General features: G+C 44.2%; 1 protein-coding gene across 1 annotated transcript; it reads left to right on the top strand.

Moving 5' to 3' along the window:
- The first annotated feature begins 10,625 nt into the window (after positions 1 to 10,625).
- LOC136549541 (transcription factor bHLH74-like) lies at positions 10,626 to 12,813 on the top strand. Its single transcript, XM_066540848.1, has 10 exons — positions 10,626 to 10,908; positions 11,001 to 11,172; positions 11,266 to 11,360; positions 11,460 to 11,606; positions 11,694 to 11,759; positions 11,852 to 11,920; positions 12,019 to 12,081; positions 12,160 to 12,330; positions 12,410 to 12,479; positions 12,595 to 12,813. The coding sequence occupies exons 1-10, from the start codon at positions 10,906 to 10,908 to the stop codon at positions 12,612 to 12,614; spliced, it is 876 nt and encodes a 291-aa protein (XP_066396945.1). The 5' UTR covers positions 10,626 to 10,905; the 3' UTR covers positions 12,615 to 12,813.
- The last annotated feature ends 8,801 nt before the right edge of the window (positions 12,814 to 21,614 follow it).

The raw sequence follows: 21,614 nt of genomic DNA, 5'->3' as shown, positions 1-21,614 counted from the left end.
ATCATATCATATATCTAGGTGCATGGCAAAAGGTATGTACTTAGAAAAGCCAAAACGACCTATAGTTTGGGACAGAGGGTGGTATGTAACATACTAGGAGTATGTTTATGTAACTAGTCGAGTGTACCTGGGTGATGTTGTATTAATTTATGATTGAACACAATTGTTTATTTGGCGTACTGTTGTCTGGTGGATGTGAATTGCTCAACGGGAGAAGGTACAAGCCTCATCTATCCATAGTGGCGGTGGGTTGAGGGAATATAGCGATAGAGAGGAGGTAACTTCTTTTGTCCCCCTTATTCCTGAATGCTGCCTCTCTCTATATAGGGATGGCTGGATTAAACATACGTACTCCTAAAAGCCAAAATTTAGTACTAACATACTTATCACCTAACTTAATGGGAAAACAAATCGTGCCCACTTATGTAATTGGCTTATGAGATGCTGGACCTTTTTTGTCGCCCTGCGCCCTGGTGCAGCCTCCCCCCTCCCCACACACACACAAAACACACACACACACACACACAACACCTACAGTGCAAGTTTATGTGACAGGATGAGGACCACTTGTGAGTCTTCGTCATGTGTGTTTTACAAAACCCCAACCAAAACTAAATACAATTCCAATGAGTTGTAAAATTATTTCGTTTTGTTACAGTTGGTATGATACACATCTCACTGGGGAACAGTTTTGCTGCCGTCATAGATGATTCTTGCAAGTACTGGATGGTTATCTCTTTTCTTTCTAGAAATTATGGGCTGTTGTGTTGCCTATGGTGGGGCGCCTACGGTGTCTCAGCATAGCAGGTCCCAAGCCCTGGTAAAGGAGGAGGGTTGTGTTAGGCGTGGCGAGCCAATGTAAAAACTTAGCCACTTTAATGGAGATGAAACCCGAAAGAAAATCGTTGGGGCGTAACCCTCTTAGCGACGCGCCATATCGGAACCCGGGTATGGTGTTAAATGGGCAAGGGCCGGGTCGTCACCCCCGTGACGCGCCGTGTCGTGATCTGGGCATGGTGTCAAGTGACCAAAGATCGGGTCGTCGCTTCCTTAGTGGCGCGCTACATCGACGCCCGGGTGTAGTGAAAAATGAGCAAGGGTCTTTGCATCTGAGTCGACGGGTGCGAAGGGTAAGGAAGCTAGTCGAACCAACTAGGATCCGTTTAGGTAGTTGGAATGTAGGGTCACTTACAGGTAAGTTAAGAGAGTTAGTTGATACCGCGACTAGGAGGCGTGTAAATATATTATGCGTTCAAGAGACTAAATGGAAGGGTCAGAAGGCGAAGGAGGTGGACAATACAGGTTTCAAGCTTTGGTACACAGGGACAGTCGCGAATAGAAATGGAGTAGGAGTTTTGATTGATAAGAGCCTTAAGAATGGTGTGGTGGGAGTGAGAAGGCAAGGAGATAGGATTATCTTAGTCAAGCTTGTCGTTGGTGATATGGTCTTGAACGTAATTAGTGCGTATGCCCCCCAAGTAGGCCTCGATGAGAGTGCTAAGAGACAGTTCTGGGAAGACTTAGATGGCCTGGTTAGAGCTATACCTAGTAGTGAGAAGCTTTTTATAGGAGGAGATCTTAATGGGCATGTAGGTACTACAAGCGCAGGTTTCGAGGCAGTTCATGGAGGTTTTGGGTATGGTAGTAGGAATCAGGAGGGAGAGGAAGTTCTAGACTTCGCGGTAGCTTTTGACCTGATGATAGCCAACACTTTCTTTAGAAAGAGAGAATCTCATCTAGTGACCTTCAGTAGCGGACAACACTGTAGCCAGATTGACTTTGTCCTTGCAAGAAGAAAGGACAAACGAGCATGCTTGGATTGTAAGGTGATACCAGGAGAGTGTGTTGTTTCTCAACATAAGCTTTTGGTGGCAGATTTTCGTTTTCAGGTGCGTGCCCGTAGGGATAAACAAGCTAAGATTGAAAGAACAAAGTGGTGGAAACTGAAAGGGGAGACGTCAGAGGTATTTAGGGAAATGGTTATCAAAGAGGGCTCTTGGAAGGAAGAAGACGACATAAACAACATGTGGGACAAGATGGCAACCAACATTCGAAAGGTAGCCTCAGAGGTGTGTGGAGTAACCAAAGGAAGGGGACGCGAGGCTAAAGATACTTGGTGGTGGAACGAGGAAGTCCAAAGGGCTATTAAGGAGAAGAAAGAATGCTATAGACGCTTGTACCATGACAGGAGTGTGGACAACATAGAGAAGTACAAGGTGGCAAAGAAGACTGCAAAGCAAGCTGTAAGTGTGGCAAAGGGTAAAGCGTACGAGGATCTTTACCAACATTTGAGTACGAAGGAAGGAGAGAAGGACATTTATAGGATGGCTAGGGTTCGTGAGAGAAAGACACGGGACTTCAACCAAGTTAAGTGCATTAAGGATGAAAGGGAGCATCTCTTGGTGAAGGAGGATGAGATCCGACATCGATGGCAAGAGTATTTTGACAAATTGTTCAATAGTGAGAATATGGACACAACCTTTCAGTTGGATGACTCTTTTGATGACACCAATAGGCGCTTTGTGCGGAGAATCCAAGAATCTGAGGTCAGAGAGGCGTTGAAAAGGAATGAAAGGAGGTAAGGCGATGGGACCGGATGGTATCCCAATCGAGGTGTGGAGATGCCTCGGGGACATAGCTATAGTATGGCTAACCAAGCTGTTCAACCATATTTTTCGATCGAACAAGATGCCTGATGAGTGGAGGAGAAGTATATTGGTACCGATCTACAAGAATAAAGGGGATATTCAAAGTTGTACGAATTACCGGGGAATTAAGTTGATGAGCCATACTATGAAGCTATGGGAGAGAGTTATCGAGCATCGCTTGAGAGCAATAACGCGGGTCTCTATGAACCAATTTGGTTTCATGCCCGGAAGGTCAACCATGGAAGCCATTTTCTTACTAAGACAAGTTATGGAGCGATATAGGGAGAAGAAGAAGGATCTACACATGGTTTTTATTGACTTGGAGAAGGCTTATGATAAAATACCAAGGAATGTTATGTGGTGGGCTTTGGACAAACATAAAGTCCCAACGAAGTACGTCGGGCTCATTAAGGACATGTATAACAATGTTGTGACTAGAGTTCGAACAAGTGATGGAGACACGGATGACTTCCCGATTAGGATAGGACTACATCAAGGGTCAGCTTTGAGCCCTTATTTGTTTGCTTTAGTGATGGATGAGGTCACAAGGGACATACAAGGGGACATCCCTTGGTGTATGCTTTTCGCGGACGATGTAGTACTAGTTGATGAAAGCCGGACAGGAGTGAACCAGAAACTGGAGTTATGGCGGGAGACTTTGGAGTCCAAAGGTTTTAGACTCAGTAGAACTAAAACTGAGTATATGAGATGTGACTTCGGTACTACTACTCGGGAGGAGGAAGATGTTAGTTTGGAAGGTCAAGTAGTGCCTAGGAAGGATACCTTTCGATATTTAGGATCAATGCTACAGAGGGACGGGGATATTGATGAAGATGTTAGCCATAGAATCAAAGCAGGGTGGATGAAGTGGCGGCAAGCGTCTGGTGTCCTATGTGACAAAAGGGTACCACAGAAGCTAAAAGGCAAGTTTTATAGGACGGCGATTAGACCTGCTATGTTGTATGGTGCAGAATGTTGGCCTACGAAAAGACGACATGTTCAACAGCTAAGTGTCGCGGAAATGCGTATGTTGCGTTGGATTTGCGGTCATACAAGAAGGGATCGAGTTCGGAACGATGATATACGTGAGAGATTAGGGGTAGCGCCAATTGAAGAAAAGCTTGTCCAACACCGGTTGAGATGGTTTGGACATGTGCAACGGAGACCTCCAGATGCACCGGTGCGTAGCGGAATCCTAAGTCAGGATAGTAACGTGAAGAGAGGCAGAGGAAGACCGAAGTTGACTTGGGTAGAGGCAATAAAAGGAGACTTGAAAGGATGGAATATACCCAAAGACTTAGCCTTAGATAGGAGTGCTTGGAAGACAGCTATTCATGTGCCTGAACCTTGATTGCTTCTGATGGGTTTCAACTCTAGCCTACCCCAACTTGTTTGGGACTTAAAGGCTTTGTTGTTGTTGTTGTTGTTGTTGTGTTGCCTTCACTTGTGTTGTCATGGTTAGTATGGTTTCTTATCCTTGTATACTTATTTATTTGTCTATTTTCTGGGTCGTAGATGCATGTTTGTGACATATGCATATGAGACTGGCCTCTTATTTCCTTTATGAAACTATAACCTCCATGTCCTTGTTCTCCTCATGGTTCTCACTTGGATGATTCAGAAAGTTGATAATACGTTTATTTATTGTTTGAACTGGTCAAGGCAAATTTTGAAGATACTGTCTTGACTGTGGAAGTATGGTCTTGTATATTCATTTGAGCGAAATTTTCACTTTGATGCTACAGGTTTATTTTTGTGTTACTGAGTTCCAAGATAATGTAAAGTTAATCTGAACTTGCAGGTGCTTATGAGTTGTGGCTTATCCATTTTATTATGCAATTCAGTCATATCAGACTGGGGATAGCGTGGGTTGATCATAATTTGTTGAACTTGTGAAGCATTTCTGCTTGATGCTTTTGTACCATGTTACATAGATCATCCTCCACCATTGGGGGACCAAAGATTGCAAAATTCTTTAAGGTGAACTTTACATTGACCACAGGAAGAAAGGACACTTCTTTTGCTGTACGCGTGCATCTACTCTGCATTGTTTGCACATGTCCTATTGACTATTGGCCTCATTTGCCCTTTTCTATTATGTTATTAATTAAACCGTGAAATGACTGTCATGAGATTTAGCTTTCTGATCACTTATCTTAACTGGGACTCTGAGCCACCGTCGCCAGTACTAAAATCAGAGATGTACGGGGCGTCTCGGAGCCCAAGAAAGGCTTCAGTTTTCAGTGAGAACTCTTTGCTTTTGGTTTGGTGCACTGAAAAGATTGTGGGGGAGGGCATGGGAGGAAACACTTTATAAATCTGGATTGGGTAAATGTTTTACTGCCATGAGATCTCATTTCTATGATTGTTGATCTGGTTTATGATTCTCATTTCTAGTTGGTGTATAATATGCTTTAAGCAGCAGCAGTTGCTTGCACACAAAATTGCACTAGGTGTGGCAGCTATACAAAAGTATCTCTTTGTCCATGAATAAATAAATTGTTAGGGTTGTCTTAAATCAATTTTTTTAAAGTCTGACCGAATCTATAGAAAAGAGTATACATATTTATGACACCAAATGAGCATATTATAGAAATATAATCTATGGTGTATTTAATGATACTAATTTGGTGTCATAACTCTTTTATAGATTTAATCAAACTTAAAAGTTTGGGACAACTTGAGTAATTGATTTATTCAGAGAGTGAGGGGAGTAACTGTGTATTATGTTGGTGTTACATCATTGTCTGCATGGACAATTTATTGTTTTAATCTACTGTACCTTCTATATATTTGCACTGTTAGTCTCAACGGTGATTGCTGGATCGCTAGGTCGACGTTTAGGAAAAACACGAATCATTAGTCAAGTGGATATGTGATTTCTAGAGGACAAATGGAAGCTGATAAGCGTTCTTTGTTTCAGTGACAAATCTGAACCATTTGGATATGTACTATGTGATTCCCCACTTCTATTATCTTGTGTAAAATACCAATACTTGTGGAAATCTTACTTGACAATAAAATACAAACACATTCCTGATGCTCGTTCGGCCAAAATATTGTTCCGGCTGATTTGTTGTTAGAGAAAAACACTGTTTCGGCTAAAAAAAACAAGCTAAAAAGTACGTAATATAAGACAAGCGAACAAGCAGCCAGGTAGAATCTATATTCCTTCAGTTGGATATATTCATTTGGATTAATTTTGGAACAAGTACGATGGATGCTGCGCGGTGCTGCACCTGCAGTCCTGCATGAGCACCAACAAACACTACGGGTTCCCGGACAGTGGGAACCAGAATCCAATTCGGTGACGATAGGCCTCTTCCGGCTAACTCTGTCAAGCAGGATGCCCCTGCCGAATTTTTTGTTTTTCAGTCTTTTTTTCTTTGAAAGATTTTCACAGATACTCCCTGACAATATCCTTTTAAAAAATAGACCCTGACCTCGACGCTGCGACAATTAACGCCGAGCTTACACGTCTTGGCGCCAATTGCTTTGACGCCGAGGTCTATGTTCATTTTCTGCGTGTCGTTGACGTAACTGCTTGCGTGGCGCGAACGTGGTATGAGCTCGACGCCAATTACTACGGCGCCGAGCTATGAAAATTGATAAATTTTAATTTTTACCATGACTTGGATATTGAGAAATGTGGCTAACTCTAGATTTTTTTACAGTGACTTGTTTTTTTATCACTTAAAACAGTCTAGAAATGCCTAAGATAAAAAAAATAATCTACGGGTTATGTTCATGAACTAGCCTAAAAAAACTTCTAAGTGTTAGTTAACTCCTTTTTTCATGACGCTGTTTTGACCAGGGTAAAATTATAGTTTTTTTTTCTAGATATGACGTTTGACCTTTAATAGAAGTTATAGTTTGAGTTGAGTACAACAAACTTTGCTTTTGGACCTAAACCTAAATCAATCTTTAACATGGCCGAATTGTGATGCTGTTTTGGCCCCTCTAAATCTTTCCAATTCCCTTATCGCCGGTAGTGAATTGACATGTTTGCGACATTTTATCTTCCAAATTTGTATATTTCCAATAGTTGCCTGTAAGTTTGTGGTGCAAACAATTTCAAGGACCTCAAGTCGTAACCCAGCGAACTTTCGCTCATCATTAATGCCTATATGGAGCGCATCATCTTGAACTGGCTTGATACATAGACATTTCATGGGCCCATTGGTACGATGTACTAAATGATACAGGATGACCTGCATGTCATGCTATTCCTGTAAGGTTACCTCAAGGTCCAAGTTTTGGACGTTGACAAACTCCTTGATCCAGCTGCATGATGGTAGTATGCGTATATGCCCGTGCAGCTTAAAGCAATAACTGAGGGTCTTTGGCGGCCGAGCAATTGTGTCATCCAGAGAAGGAAACAGACCATCCATGTTCTTATCGAGTCACACTGACAAGGACTCCAGATGGTTGAGACACGAGATGGCAGAAAAGAACTCATGGATGTTGTCCAGGTTGGATATTGAGAAATGTGGCTAACAGTAGAGTTTTTACAGTGACTTGCTGTTTAATCACTTAAAACAATCTAGAAATACTTAAGATAAAAAAATTTGCCTGACCAAATGGAACTACAGCACGTCCGGACGACACAGTACAGAGCTCGGCTCCTGCAGTACGACGAGGCGATGCAGGGCTCGGCTCTATGCCTCTATTGCATTGCTAACCGGAGATGCATTGGTGCATGCAACGAACCGTATGTGCATGTGTAGACATGCAAGCACGGACGCAACACACCTCACCTGTAAGCACGTCGAAATATGGTTAAATCTAGATTTTATGATCGTGGCTAAGTCTAATTTTTTTAATGTGGCTAAGTCCAAACTTAACGAGACTTGTTTTTGTTGTTATCTCCTCAGAGAGTATTCAAACTCGTAGTACGGTATCAAATTAAGTTGTTATACAAATTTAGAAGATAAAATGTCGCAAACATGTCAATTCGCTACCGGCGATAAAGGAATTAGAAAGATTTAGAGGGGCAAAAACAGCGTCAATTCGCTACCGGTGTTAAAGACTGATTTAGGTTTAGGTCCAAAAGCAAAGTTTGTTGTACTCAACTCAAACTACAACTTCTATTAAAGGTCAAACTTCATATCTAAAAAAGAAACTATAGTTTTACCTTGGTCAAAACAACATCATGAAAAAAGAGTTAACTATTGATCCAACACTTAGAAGTATTTTTAGGCTAGTTCATGAACATAAACCCTAGATTATTTTTTATCTTAAGTATTTCTAGATTGTTTTAAGTGATCAAACAAGTCACTGTAAAAAATCTAGAGTTAGCCACATTTCTCAATATCTAAGTCATGGTAAAAATTAAAATTTATCAATTTCCATAGCTCGGCGCCGTAGTAATTGGCGCCGAGCTCGGCGTCAAGATCTACGGCGCCAAGATCCACGGCGCTGAGCTCATGCCACGTCCACGCCACACAAGCAACCACGTCAACGACATGAAGAAAATGACCCTGGACCTCGACGCCAAATCAATTGGTGCCAAAGACGTGTAAACTCGACGCTAATTGTCATGGCGCCGAGGTCAATGCCTATTTTTTGAAAGGATACTGTCAGAAGCGTATTTATGAAAATCTTTCAAAAAAAAAAGTGTTGGAAAACAAAAAAAAATCGGATGCCCCTGCGGCCCTGCTCCGTGCAGGTCTTCGCTTTGACTGTATTATTCGGCGTCCAGCCCCCTACCAGCTCCCCCATCTCCGGACTACAATTGCTCGGTTAACGGCTCTGTTCGCTTGTCTTATAATTCGTACTTTACAACTTGTTTTTTAGTCGGAACAGTATTTTTCTCTCACATCAAATTAGTTGAAACCGTGTTTCGGTTTGTTTTTCAGCGAAGCGGGCCAATTCTAGCAGCGATGGCACCATCCATATTCTGAGGGGCCTTTCAGTGAAACAGGACACTGATGAACTGCTTGTGCCCTCACCTTCAGGACACTGAGCAGTAGAACGAGCAATAATACAACGGGAAAAGTATTTGTGAGCTTGCTGTTGCTGCTATGTTTACTGGGTGTTTATTTAAAAAAAAAGACGGTGAAAATCTGGCCGAGAACTGGAGACGGGTGTGAATGCGTGTTGGGGTGGGGGGTGGGGGGGGGGGTGGGGTCCCCAACTCCAGCTATTCATTGTTTTCAGTTGTGGCCACATCCACATGTACGCACGCCCATTCATGGTGAACGCTATTCACTCTAGCAAAGGGTTGCTGAGTAACAGTGAAGTTTGTAAGATTTTTGGCGAAAGGGTACTGTAGCATTTTGTTGTTATTTTGATAATTAGTGTTTAATCATAGTCTAATTAGACTTAAAAGATTCGTCTCGTGAATTTCATCTAAACTATGTAATTAGTTTTATTTTTTATTTATATTTAATGCTTCATATATGCGTTCCAAAGATTTGATGTGACGGGAAAATTTTTGCAACATAAAGTGGAACTAAACGGTACGTGATCGAAGGGAGCTGGGAGCTGCAGCTCTCACCTCTGGTAACAAGAAATCTTCCTTTATTATTAGTAGTACTTTATATGTACTGTGGCATGTTCTTTGGGAAGTTTTCAGCTTGTTCGGCTGCTGGACTAAAAAAAAAAAAAGTACTGTTCATACTAGTTTTCGCTGTTTATATCGGTTTTTTTTTTTTAGAAAAATACTGCTTCAGCTAAAAAAAAAAAATCAGCCAACCGAACATCTCATTTGCATTTAGTACAGGTGCATAGTACCTTATTTCATCTTTTTTTTTTCTTTCTTTGCTACTACCACTGCAGTATGATGTTCTCTTTGAAGATAGCAAATTGCTTTCATCTCTTCGTGAGTACTCTGTCTTTTTTTAACAGTCCAAGCACTTCTCTCTGTCTCACCCATTCTTTTTAAGGAATTATGTCAAGAGAACTATTAACTCATTAAGTGACAATAACCTTCTACCAAATGATTTCTGCTCTGCGTCCGAGTGTTTTTGCCTCATATTTTGTTTGGTCTTTGCTTCAGAGAAAAGGGACAAGCACCAGCATTTCTTGACCCCTTTCATCTTGGCCGAACTTGTTTCTGAATCACCTGGTGATTCTTACAGCGCCATGCTATACAATAGGATATGAACTAGTGAGTTATGACTTTAACCTTTGTAAACCCATCATTTATGATTCCAGCATTAAATTTTGATGGTTGTGATTGGAGGGACAGTACGCGCTGTTAAGTTTTGAGCAATCCCCTACCTTGGTGGCTTGGCCCCAGGAGTACAACCAGCTAACTTTTTCGTTTTCTGATAACTGGATCTTAGTCCCTAAACTGCTTCAGTGGTTCCCCTTGTGATTTGAAGGTCACACTTTCTTAGCTGTTGTCCTCTTTCTTGTTCTGTGGATCTGATTCTACGGTCTCTGAATTCTCACATTTTCGTTCTGTAGGTGTGTGTGTGCAACAGCAATTACCTAACTTTGTTTAGGCATTGTACATTGGTACTTGCAAATATGAGGAAAAAAGAAAGAGAGAGAAATTGGAGTTCTTATTGGTGTCCAACCACTAGTAACTATATTAGCTCGAATTTGCATTCAGCATCTATGCAATTATGCCGAATTGTGGAATCCATTTCACCTTCTTATACTAGAACTAGTCCATGCTTCAAGTAAATTCTTGAAGAGTTCTTTATATCCTTCAGCAAGTAAATTGAGTACTTTCTCAAACTTTACGCTCATGAGTTGGGTTGGTAAAAAAATCTGGAGGACAGAACTTTAATAGAGGCAATGTTTCAGAGGGTTTAAACTCAAATGGGCCCGGTTGATTGCCTAATAATTAACCTTATTCTGGGCTGGCCCATACATACACTGGATGGCATTAGCATCTGATCCTTGGGTTGGTTGCTAGGTCTTCAGTTTTGCAGCACCTACTGCAATCGATCTTCACCCAGAACACTCTTTATTCTGACCTCTGGATGTGATCCAGCTGGTGCATGGTTGTTAGTAGTACTAGTACCAGCAAGTCTATTCCAGGAATCGGTTTCCGCTTTTGCCCTTGCGTTTGTCTATTGCACCAGGCTTAGTTAGCCTTTTCACTTTGGACAATCTTTATGTAAGGCTGCACGGGTTAGTTGTTCCTTGTTGAGCCTTGCAAGGAATTGACTGTGTCCAGCTCCCGATCTACTCCACCCTTTAAGTAAAGCTCCTTCAGTTGGCAGACCTGGCAAGTTAGAAGATCACTAGTCATTCCCAAAAATGATTGCAACATCGCACTGAGTTCAAGTATCAGAGCAGGATGGTGAGTACATACGTTCATGGCAAGATCTATATATGTCCGTTCAGCCACTTCGGTTTGCAATGTGACAAGATCAATCATTGATTCTTTGGCAGATGTATTCCCCTCCACGCACCGACCCTGACAGAGAGGAAGAGCAGTGCTTCGCAATCGGAACTAATCTGCTTGCTTCACTAGACCATACCATGAATTTTGATGAGCCTATCGTCTTTCCAGTGAACAATGTAGGCATGCAAGAGGGGGGTCAGCTGTACAATTCTACTGGAGGTATAGTTATTCTCAATTCATTTTCTTAACAACAATAGCTGTTAATCTGTGAAGCTTCTGACTTATAACATTCCACATTCCAACTCTTCCCAGATGCTCAACCAAGTAGAAATATGAACACAGGGAAGTGTTTAAAGGATGGCAAAAGGAAGGGTTCTGGAGAGGACAGTTCATCACTACATTCTCTAGTAAGGAAGCTAGAAGCTATGATTCCTTTGTCTCATTGGTTGCGCCATATCTCATTCCCTCTATTTCATTCTACTGTACTTGTAAATGTATTACTGCAGGATGAAGCCAGTGCATTGTTGCAGCGAGAAGTCAGCATGGAGTGCGCTGATGAGAAGGCGGGTGATGCTGGAGCCAAGAGAGAGGACTACGTGCATGTCCGGGCAAAGCGTGGTCAAGCCACCAACAGCCACAGCCTTGCAGAAAGAGTATTTTTTATCTCTTGAGCAACATAGTCAATGCTCCTGCAATGCCCAGGTCTCTTGCTTACAGTAGCATGCCCATTCGAAATGCAGTTTCGAAGGGAAAAGATAAATGAAAGGATGAAGCTTCTTCAAGACCTTGTCCCGGGTTGCAACAAGGTATGAATGACATCAAGCAGATGCTTATGCTCATACTGATGTGGTTATGGTGTGTTCTAACCAATAGGGACATGTTTCCTATGACAAGGCAGATTACAGGCAAGGCCATGATGCTTGATGAGATCATAAACTATGTGCAATCTCTGCAGCGGCAGGTTGAGGTTAGTGTATTGAAAACCTATGATTTGGAGGTTTACTCAATGGTTTCTCTAGGCCAATGGCTGAATCTTCATTTTCATGTTTGTGTTGGATTGTTCAGTTCCTTTCGATGAAACTCTCAGCGATGAGCCCAGAGCTCAACTGTGACCTCGACCTGCAAGATGTAAGATTGCAAAGCTCAACTCGGGTTGACGAAGAAAATGCCTTTAGATTGATCTTTCCTCAATCCTTGTCACTACAGATCCTTTGCACGCAAGATGCCAGCTCTGCTTTTCCAGGATACAACCTGCAAGCGAGCAATGTGCATCTTAATCTGTACAGAGCATCTGAAGAAGGTTACTCACACAGGATCATCCCTAATCCAGCAAATGTTCATGTGACAAGGAACGCCCAGTTATCTGCATTTCCTCAGGTTTGCATTCGACGTCCTTGAACAGCTTCAAATGCTTTCCTATGCGATTAATAGTAGTTTCTACTTTCTACCATGGCAGAGAGGAGTTATCTGGAACGAGGAACTTCGCAGCATTGCTCCAAATGCTTTCGCTTCAGATACCATTGCTGGTAGCATAGAATTTTTCGTGCCTTTTCAGCTTCTCATTCATTGCTATGTTTTGCATTTCTCCTGCAGCTGTGCAAAATTTTGTGAGATTTCTCAAGATCCATTTTGACATTGCAGATTCGATGAAAGTGGAGTGACAAGTCGGCAGTTTAATGGTGAACAACTCTGAAAATCTTGACACGTTAGTCTGTTGGGTTGCTACTGGTGTGCCTTTTCAAGTTGCAATGGTGGCACGGCTTCTCTTGGGATGAGCTAGTTAACTTTGGTCTTTGGAGAGGAATTCTGGTGTCCACCCGTCATATGTACAGTTATAATAACTAATAACTAATCAAAGGAGTTCGGTGAAATTTTTGCGATCTGGTGGAGAAAATAATGTACAATGATCGTCTGGAATTCCTGACACAACTGAGTTAGTGCTTTGGTGGCGTGTGGTTCCACCTGATTATTTGGTTGTAATAGCTGGTAGAGTGAAGGACCGGAAACGGCGACCAGAGGAGGGTGAAAGGGAGCCTCAAATTTCTTTCGAAATCTTCGACCACTGTCCCAATTTCAATCCCCAAAAAACATACACGATAGACTTGATGATCACGACCCTAAAGAAGGGTGGATACTCCCTCAGAACACAGCGGGTCACCACAAAGCAAACGGAACACAGATCGGAGCCCAAACGAGCAAAGAACAGCACTGCCCCTGTAAATATCGGACACATCCGGTATTATGTCGGACACATCCGGTATTTTCGGACACGTCCGGTATGATCTCGGACACGTCAGGTATTTTCAGCAGCAAGCTGACCAAAAGAGAAAAATCCAAAACCCCGTCAAACGGTGTCCAAAAATCATGAAATTTTAACCATAGCTCTTTAGACACCAAGGGAAGATCTCCACCAAATTTCAGCTCAAAACTCCAAAGTGAGAAATATCGGACACGTCCTAGATCATATCGGACGCGTCCGGTATAAGCGAGCAGTTTCTCGGGAAAAATCAAATCAAGCCATAACTTGATCAAATCAACTCCAAATGACTTGAAACTTTGCACAAGGGTTTACAAGCGAGTAGAAAGGCAACCTCTAAAGGATCATGGCCCGAGACAAACTCTAGCTCCGTGAATCGAAGGAATTGAAGAATCCCCAAAAAATAGGTCAAGAACTAAAATTGCCCGGATCTGCGATCTCGTGAGGAATTAGTGGATTTCCTTCGGTGGAAAGCTTCTACTCATGTCATTGATCGATCCAAGGCAACAAGAATGAACCAAAACCATCCCAAAACGAAGAAACGAGAGGGGAAACAAGAAGGGACAAAAGGAGCTCGTGAAGAACACCAAAATCACATCAAGAACACAACTAAATCATGAATCCCGGAGGGCATACGGTGGTTACGGCCACCGATTCCTTCAAAACCAAGTCACAATTTGAGTTGTGGACCTCTCTCATACATGGAAGCAAACTAGAGGAAGAAACCCTAAAGGAGAAAATGAAAACTGGAGAAGGTGAGGGAGATGGGGGCTCCCTCATCCTATTTAACAGGGCTATTACACATTCCCAGTTTTGCCCCTGGATACAAATGAGTTGAACCGCTAAGCCCAAGGGCGTTGTTGTCCAACCCGGTGTAATCTTGATCCGACGGCCACCACGCCTTCTCATCGGTAGCTTCGCCTCGACGCGAACTCCCCGATGCCGCCACGTGCCGTCCGTCCCTCCTCGGAACCTCCACCCGGGTTTTGAGGCCCAAACCCGTAAACCGTCCATCCGATGGTTTTGAGGTCCAAACCATCAAACCGTCCGCGAGTAGCGTACTCCATACGTGTCCCCCGCCATCCGACACGTGTCACCGCCGTCCTCGACCGGCCGGCCCACCAAGTCCTCCTGAGCCTCGCTCGACTCACGCGTCCGCCATCTTGACCCGGTCAACACCGTCACTCTATGTCTTCTTGCACTTGTCGATGTCCCAAGTGTCAGCCACCGCGGCTAGTCACCCGGCCTCTGAGTCCCTCGGTCCAAGCCTCACGTCCGTCCTTCATCGTTCCCGGTCTGTCGGCACGGCACGTCCTCCTTGACCTTCACCTCGCCGTCGACCACCACATCCGAGCTCCACACCTGCACAAACACAAGCCAAAAGACATGTCGCACACATAGCTTTCGCCATGGTAGGGTTAGTCACCACTCAACCTACTTCGTGGATCACATTGACAATCACTCATCACAAAACAAACACACAAGGGTACTTGTCAACCTTGTATTCGCAATCTCCCCCTTGATGAGTGCATTGTCAACACTAATACACGAACAACTTGAGCAAAAGAAAAAGAAGAAGAAGAGAAAAGAAAGAACTCACCCAAATGACCAAAAGCCAAAGAAAAGCCAAGAACCGGGTCATTTGAAAATAAGCAAAACTTGGTCCCCAAAGACATGGGCAACGGCTCGACGCAACCAAGTAAAACAAAGCTAGCCCTCAAGAAGAGGCAACGGGCTCAACACCACTAGCAAAGCTCGAAAAACCAAAAAACTGCTAGACCCTCCAGAAGAGGCAAAGGCTCAACACATCTAGCAAAACACCTCAAATGCAACTCCCCCTGAACAAGTGCAATCTCTCTCAAATGAATGCATATATCTCAACTTTAGGTGAAATTGGAAGTTTCTTCCCCTTTTCTGAATATTTCTCCCCTTGTGTCATTGTGAGTGTGGAAAACTTCTCCCCCTTGTTGACACATGCACTTATCAAGCTAGAGCCCAAAGATTGCATCTCCCCCTCAAATCATGCTATGAATGCAGAAATGCATGAATGCAGAAGCTTCAAGATTATAGTAAGTAGATTGAAAAGAGGCTCTAGTTGATGCTGTCATGTATATATAGCAACACATACAAGTGCTAGCAAATGCTCAAAGTGACCAAATGAGACGAAATATGGCATTTAAGCAATTTTGATCAAGTTTGAGCAATTTTAAAAGAGGGTTCACCACCAAAGGAGCACATAGCAAAAATAGACAGGAGATCGACCTTGTGCTACACATGTATGCAAAGTGAACTACCCTAAACAAAGTTCACACATCATGTCATGAGACAAACTTGTGGTTTGATCAAATTTTAGACACCAATTGAAATTTATCGGAGTTATGCAGCTTATTACCAAAGTTTGTCAGACAAGTGTGTGCGGGAGGTTATCTGTGCTATCAAAACCTGACTTAGCGACCATGTCAAGCCTATGCCAAAGGCAATCAGAAGCTTAAGACAATGATCTCGGTATCCATTACAGAGCTCAAGTTCACCAATGAGTGCAATTTGGAGCTGTCTCGATACTCTGACATAGGATAGTACAGACCCATCCCGATCTTTTCAAATCACTTAGTTTGATTTTCAAGTTTTCGCACAAATTCAAGTTTCTCAAGCAAGTGTGTAACTCAAGGTATGAACCGTAGCAACTAAGCATATATATGAAGCAAGAAAAAGATCTCGACACATTCTACACATGCTAGTGCCACAAGTAGTGGTGAACACATTTCATGTTTCAATAAGTTTTAATCAAGTTCACAGTTTGGAAAACAAGCTTAGCTCATAATATGCATCGATTGATCAAGAGGAGCCTAAGCCAAAAGCACATCATGTATATCCATAACATCCCCAACAAGAGCATAGTGTCAATCTAGCTACTATAAGGATGAAGCTCAGGATGCAATATGATACATGATGATATGATATGCAAGTATGATATAAAAACAAAAACCAAGGCTAAACTACAAAGAAAAGCAAAACTAGAATACAACAACCAAAGTTTCCCTCCTCTAAAAAGGGAAACAAACTCCAAGCTCCCCTCGCAAGCGAGCAAACTGGGCTTGGTCAAGTGGTTTGGTGAAGATATCTACGAGCTGGTTTTGGGTATCAATGTGGTGCAGATCGATATCACCTTTCTCATAGTGGTCACGCAAGAAGTGAAAGCGAACTTCTATGTGCTTTGTCTTTGAGTGAAGGACTGGGTTTTTGGCTACACTTATGGCACTGGTGCTGTCACAAAACAAAGGCACTCACCTAAACTCTAACCCAAAGTCTCTCAGAGTAGCTATCATCCAAAGCAACTGGGAACAACAAGCAGCAGCAGCAACATACTCAGCTTCTGTGGTGGATTGGGCGACGCTAGACTGCTTGCGAGAAGACCAAGACACAAGAGAAGATCCAAGAAACTGACAAGTCCCCGAAGTGGACTTCCTCTCAACACGACAACCAGCATAATCCGCATCAGAATACCCACAAAGAGAAAGAGAGGAGGCTAAAAACCAAAGACCAAACTCGGGTGTGAAACGAAGGTACCTGAGGATCCGCTTGATGGCTTGACGATGAGACGTGCGCGGTGAAGACTGAAAGTGCGCGCATAAGCAGACTACGAACTAGATGTCTGGTCTCGTCGCCGTTAGGTACAGCAGGGACCCGATCATGCTTCGGTATTCCTTCTGGTCCACGGCTTCTCCCTCCTTGTCCTCATCTAGGGCCGTCGTGGTTGACATGGGCGTCGAAAGAGGCTTGGCCTCACCCATATCAAATTTCTTGAGCACGTCCTTGGTGTACTTGCCTTGGTGCACGAACGTCCCCTCACGAGTTTGCTTGATTTGCAGCCCGAGGAAGAAAGTCAATTCACCCATCATGCTCATCTCAAATTCCCTGCTCATAGTATCTGAAAACTTGGCAACAAGAGCATGAGAAGAGCCACCAAAGATTATATCATCCACGTATATCTGAACCAAAAGGATATCTGTGACTTGCTTGAGGAGGAACAAAGTCTTATCTACGGAACCCATCCTAAAACCCTTATCAAGCAAAAAAGCTTTTAAACGCTCATACCAGGCTCTCGGGGCTTGTTTCAAACCATACAAGGCTTTGTGGAGTTTAAAAACATGGTTGGGGTACTTTGGATTTTCAAAGCCAGGGGGTTGCCTCACATAAACCTCTTCCTCTATGTACCCATTCAAGAAGGCACTCTTTACATCCATCTGATATAGCTTGAACCCTTTCGAAGCTGCAAATGCTAAAAGAATCCTAATGGCTTCTAGATGGGCAACAGGAGCAAAGGTTTCTTCATAGTCTATTCCCTCTTTTTGGCAAAAACCCTGAGCCACTAATCTCGCCTTGTTTCTCACCACCACCCCATCCTCACTCTGCTTGTTCTTGTAAACCCACTTTGTACCTATGGGGTGGCACTCTGGTGGAGGTGGAACTAAAACCCACACTTGGTTCTGCTCAAAGTTCTCTAACTCCTCGTGCATAGCATTAACCCAATCGGCATTAGATAGTGCGTGTCCAATATCTCAAGGCTCAAAAGAAGCTACAAAAGCAGAATGAGCGAAATGGGAAATATGATAAGACTTGGAACGCGTTACCCTTTCGTCGATGTCACCGATCATGGTCTGAGGAGGATGGCGTCGCTGGATATGTCGAGGTGCACCCAAAGATGAAGTCGCCTCCCCCTCATCCATAGATGGGGCCTCCTTAGTCGATTGAGGAAGCGGCTCGCACGGACCCCATGAAGTAGAGGTGGAGGGCTCGGGGCCGTGAGCCGAAGTGGTCGAAGCTGGCTCGATCGGGTCAGCTGGTTGAGATGGCTTGGGATCATCCCAATCGATGTCATCGTCATCCTTAACGAAAATGCTGTCACCCATCTCTTCATCACCTTCACGTTCAAAGACAGAAATAGAAGAGGGCATGGTTTCGTCGAAGGTGACTTCACAAGTCTCCACGACACGGTTAGTCTCAAGATTAAGCACACGGTACGCATGTGAATGAGAAGCGTAACCGAGGAATATACCATCCGAAGATCTAGATTCAAACTTGTCAAGATTACCTTGCTTAAGAATGAAGCACCTGCAACCAAAGACTCAAAAATGACTCACCTTGGGTGGACGCCCAAACTGCAACTCGTAGGATGTCTTCTTTAAGAAAGCACGAAGAAAAATGCGGTTTGAAACATGGCAGGCGGTGTTGATGGCTTTGGCCCAGTAACGCCTAGGAGTCCTATGCTCATCGAGCATCGTCCTGGCCATTTCAACCAAAGTCCGATTTTTGCGCTCAACAACACCATTCTGCTGAGGGACATAGGGCGAAGAAAATTGATGTTCAAGACCCAAGGAAGCACAGAAGGTGTCAAACTGAGAGTTTTTGAACTCAGTGACATTGTCACTACGGATAGCTCGTATGGCATTCTTTGGTAACTCAGTTTGCAACCTCAAGATCAAGTCACGAGCATGAGAAAACGCTTCGTCCTTGCCCTCCATGAAAAACACCCAAGAATAGCGAGAAAAATCATCCACGATCACAAGAACGTACCACTTCCCTCCCTCTGACCGAACCCGAGCCGGACCAACAGTGTCCATATGGAGTAGCTCACCGGGTCTCGTGGTCATGACCTGAGTCACTGGAGGATGGGAAGCAGCCACCATCTTTCCATGGCGACAGGGATGGCATATCAGATCCTTCTCAAACTTAAGTTTGGGCAATCCTCGGATCATGTCAAGAGAACTCAACCTCACTAGGAGATCGAAGCTCAAGTGACCAAGTCTCCTATGCCACTTCCACAAATCAGAAGAAGATCCAGCAACCAAACAGTGAGAAGAACCGAAAGACTAAGAGAAATCAGCTCTGAAAACTCGACCGAAAGGAACGATCTGACAAACTAGATGTCCCTGAGAATCGAGCACATGAGAAAGTCCAGTCTTAAAGCGCACCTCAAACCCATCTTGAAGGAGTTGCGAAACAAAGAGCAAATTGAAATGCAGGCTTGAAACCAAAGCAACGTCCTTCAAGATAAAAGACTCATTGACCCGAATGGTCCCACGAGACAGCACCTTACCTTTGCTATTGTCCCCAAATATGATGTACTCCTTGTATTGCATGGGGTCGAGGCTAGAGAACCATTTGGAACTTCCGGTCATGTGGCGCGAACAGCCGGAATCAACAAGCCACGTGTTCTCCAGGCCTCCGCTCTGCATCAATAGAAAGACAGGGGGTGAGCAAATGGCACAACACTGGGGTTAGTGAAATGAGGAGAATACCAGTGTTGAGTCATTTGCCCTGGAAAAGTGTTAGGAAAAACACCATACATGCCATGTCCCATTGGAGAGAAGTGATCACCACATGGGGGAAAACATGGTCCTCTAGGAGTGTGGGACTGAAAGCCACCGTCGCGAGGTCCAGAGTCATATAGATCATGACTTGGGCCACGCCGGGCATGACCACCACGTGGTCTCGCCACCTGAGGCCTAGCACCTTGAGGCATTGCACCTCTAGGCCTAACACTGTGCCTCTGAACAGGCGGTACATGTACGCCATGGGGAGGATGGTACATGTTCCGGTTGTTCAACTCGTTCTCGCGCCGCTCATCTCTCTTCCTCCTAAAGCAAAACTCAGCCAAATGACCATCTCTATGGCAATAGTCATAGTGGTACCTCACCTCTCTCTTGGATGGTGGTTGACTCACTCTCTTGTGGATGTGGTTCACTCTCTGAGGCTTTTTGGCTTTAGGAAGGGGTGCACTAGAGATGTTGGGTAGAGTATCGAGTGAGTTCCGAAAGTGATTCGGTTTGGGAACCCAAACTTGCTTGGATGGTGGAGCTTTTGGTGGTTCTTCAAACACACCATCTTTGATCATAGGCTTGGTAGACTCTGGTGGAGGGATCTTGATCAATTTGGGAGTGTTGGTGGGTTTCTCACTTGGGTTCAAACCACTATGTTCACCAACCTTGCCATAGACATGCTCACCCTTCCCACCTATAGCAAAGCCTACTCTCGATGAGTTAGTTCCCCGCCTAAACTGGCTCACCATCATGCCCAACTAAGGCTCACTGCACGACACCCATCTCAAGATGGACCGAAGTTGTGTGTTTTCTTCCTTGGTTCCCATCTTGTCGTGCCTGCAGGACTCAAGCTCCAACACCAAAGCTTCACATCGAACACATGTAGTGGTGGTGCTATCTGAGTTGGCCTTCTCAAACTCAGCAAGTTTGGCAACCTTCTCTACCAACTCAGATTGCAAGCCTGAGCAGGACTTGCATGCACCGAGCAACCCAGAACGAGACTTCAGCTCATCACATTCATCAAGCAAAACAGCATACTTGGATTGCAAGTCAGAGAGGTTAGACATGTGTATAGCGCACTCATAGCACTCCTCCTCCTCTAACACCACTACACCACTCTTGGCAAGCTCCAACTCCTTCAAAGCAACCTCTAGCTGGTCCTTAAACTCTTTTCTCTCGCAGGCAGCACGCTTAAGCAACTTATCTTGACTCTTCAATGTATCATTCATAGTATCAAGCTCAAGCATAAGTGAGTCAAGTGTGGGCGGTACCTCATTTTCATTGTCGTCGACGTCCTTTTTGAGCTTTGCTCCACCGTCAACCGCCATAGTGCAAAACCCACCACGGTTTGCACCGGCAACAAAGCAGAGACCGTTGAGCTTGTCCTCGCGCTTCTTCTCGGACTCATCGTCGGTCGAGGGAGAAGAAGAGTGATCATCGTCGGAGTCATCGTCGAGGTCGCTGAGGGAGGCGAGGAAGGCACATTCTTGAGCTTTGGCCTTCCTGCGGTATGCCTTCTTGATCGCCTCCTTGTCAAAGCCACCCTTGGCCTTGTGCTTGCCGGAGGTGTAGTCGCGCTTATCCTTGCGCTTGCCGGAGTCGTACTTCTTGGTGAAGGGCTTCTTCTTGGGGCAGTGCACGACAAAGTGGTCTGGATCTCCACATCCATAGCATCCCTCCTTTAGGCCACCACTGCGTCGGCGGTTCAAACGGTTGTTGTGAAACCGAGAGAACCGACTGATGACGAGTGCCAACTCATCATCCCCAAGAGACTCTAGCTGCTCCTCTGTGACTGACATCAAGCACGACAAAGAGAAAGAAGCTTGTGAAGGGTTAGTCAATGAACTTGAACCACTACCTGAGACCAAAGCCATGGTTGGTGCAGAAGGATTCTTGAGCTTGGCTTGGGTTTGGTAGTCGATCTCTGTGAACTTGAGCTTGCTGAAAAGCTCATCGACGGTGAGGGTGTCATAGTTGGCCGACTCGATGATCGCCGACACCTTCACATCCCATAACTTTCGATCAAGGGCATAGAGAAGCTTGAGCGCCCTCTCATGATCACTATAAGGTAGGTTGGCCTTGTT

This window comes from Miscanthus floridulus, chromosome 1 (genome assembly GCF_019320115.1).
Source record: "Miscanthus floridulus cultivar M001 chromosome 1, ASM1932011v1, whole genome shotgun sequence".
NCBI lineage: Eukaryota > Viridiplantae > Streptophyta > Magnoliopsida > Poales > Poaceae > Miscanthus > Miscanthus floridulus.
Note: the sequence above shows the minus strand (reverse complement) of the source record. Positions and strands in the feature narration are given on the sequence as shown.

Bases quoted from the DNA above. Each gene is read 5' to 3' on its own strand.
- LOC136549541 (XM_066540848.1), top strand. The intron at 11,361-11,459 runs GTAAGGAAGCTA...GTATTACTGCAG, and splicing joins GTTCATCACTACATTCTCTA to GATGAAGCCAGTGCATTGTT. The intron at 11,607-11,693 runs GTATTTTTTATC...TTCGAAATGCAG, and splicing joins GCCACAGCCTTGCAGAAAGA to TTTCGAAGGGAAAAGATAAA.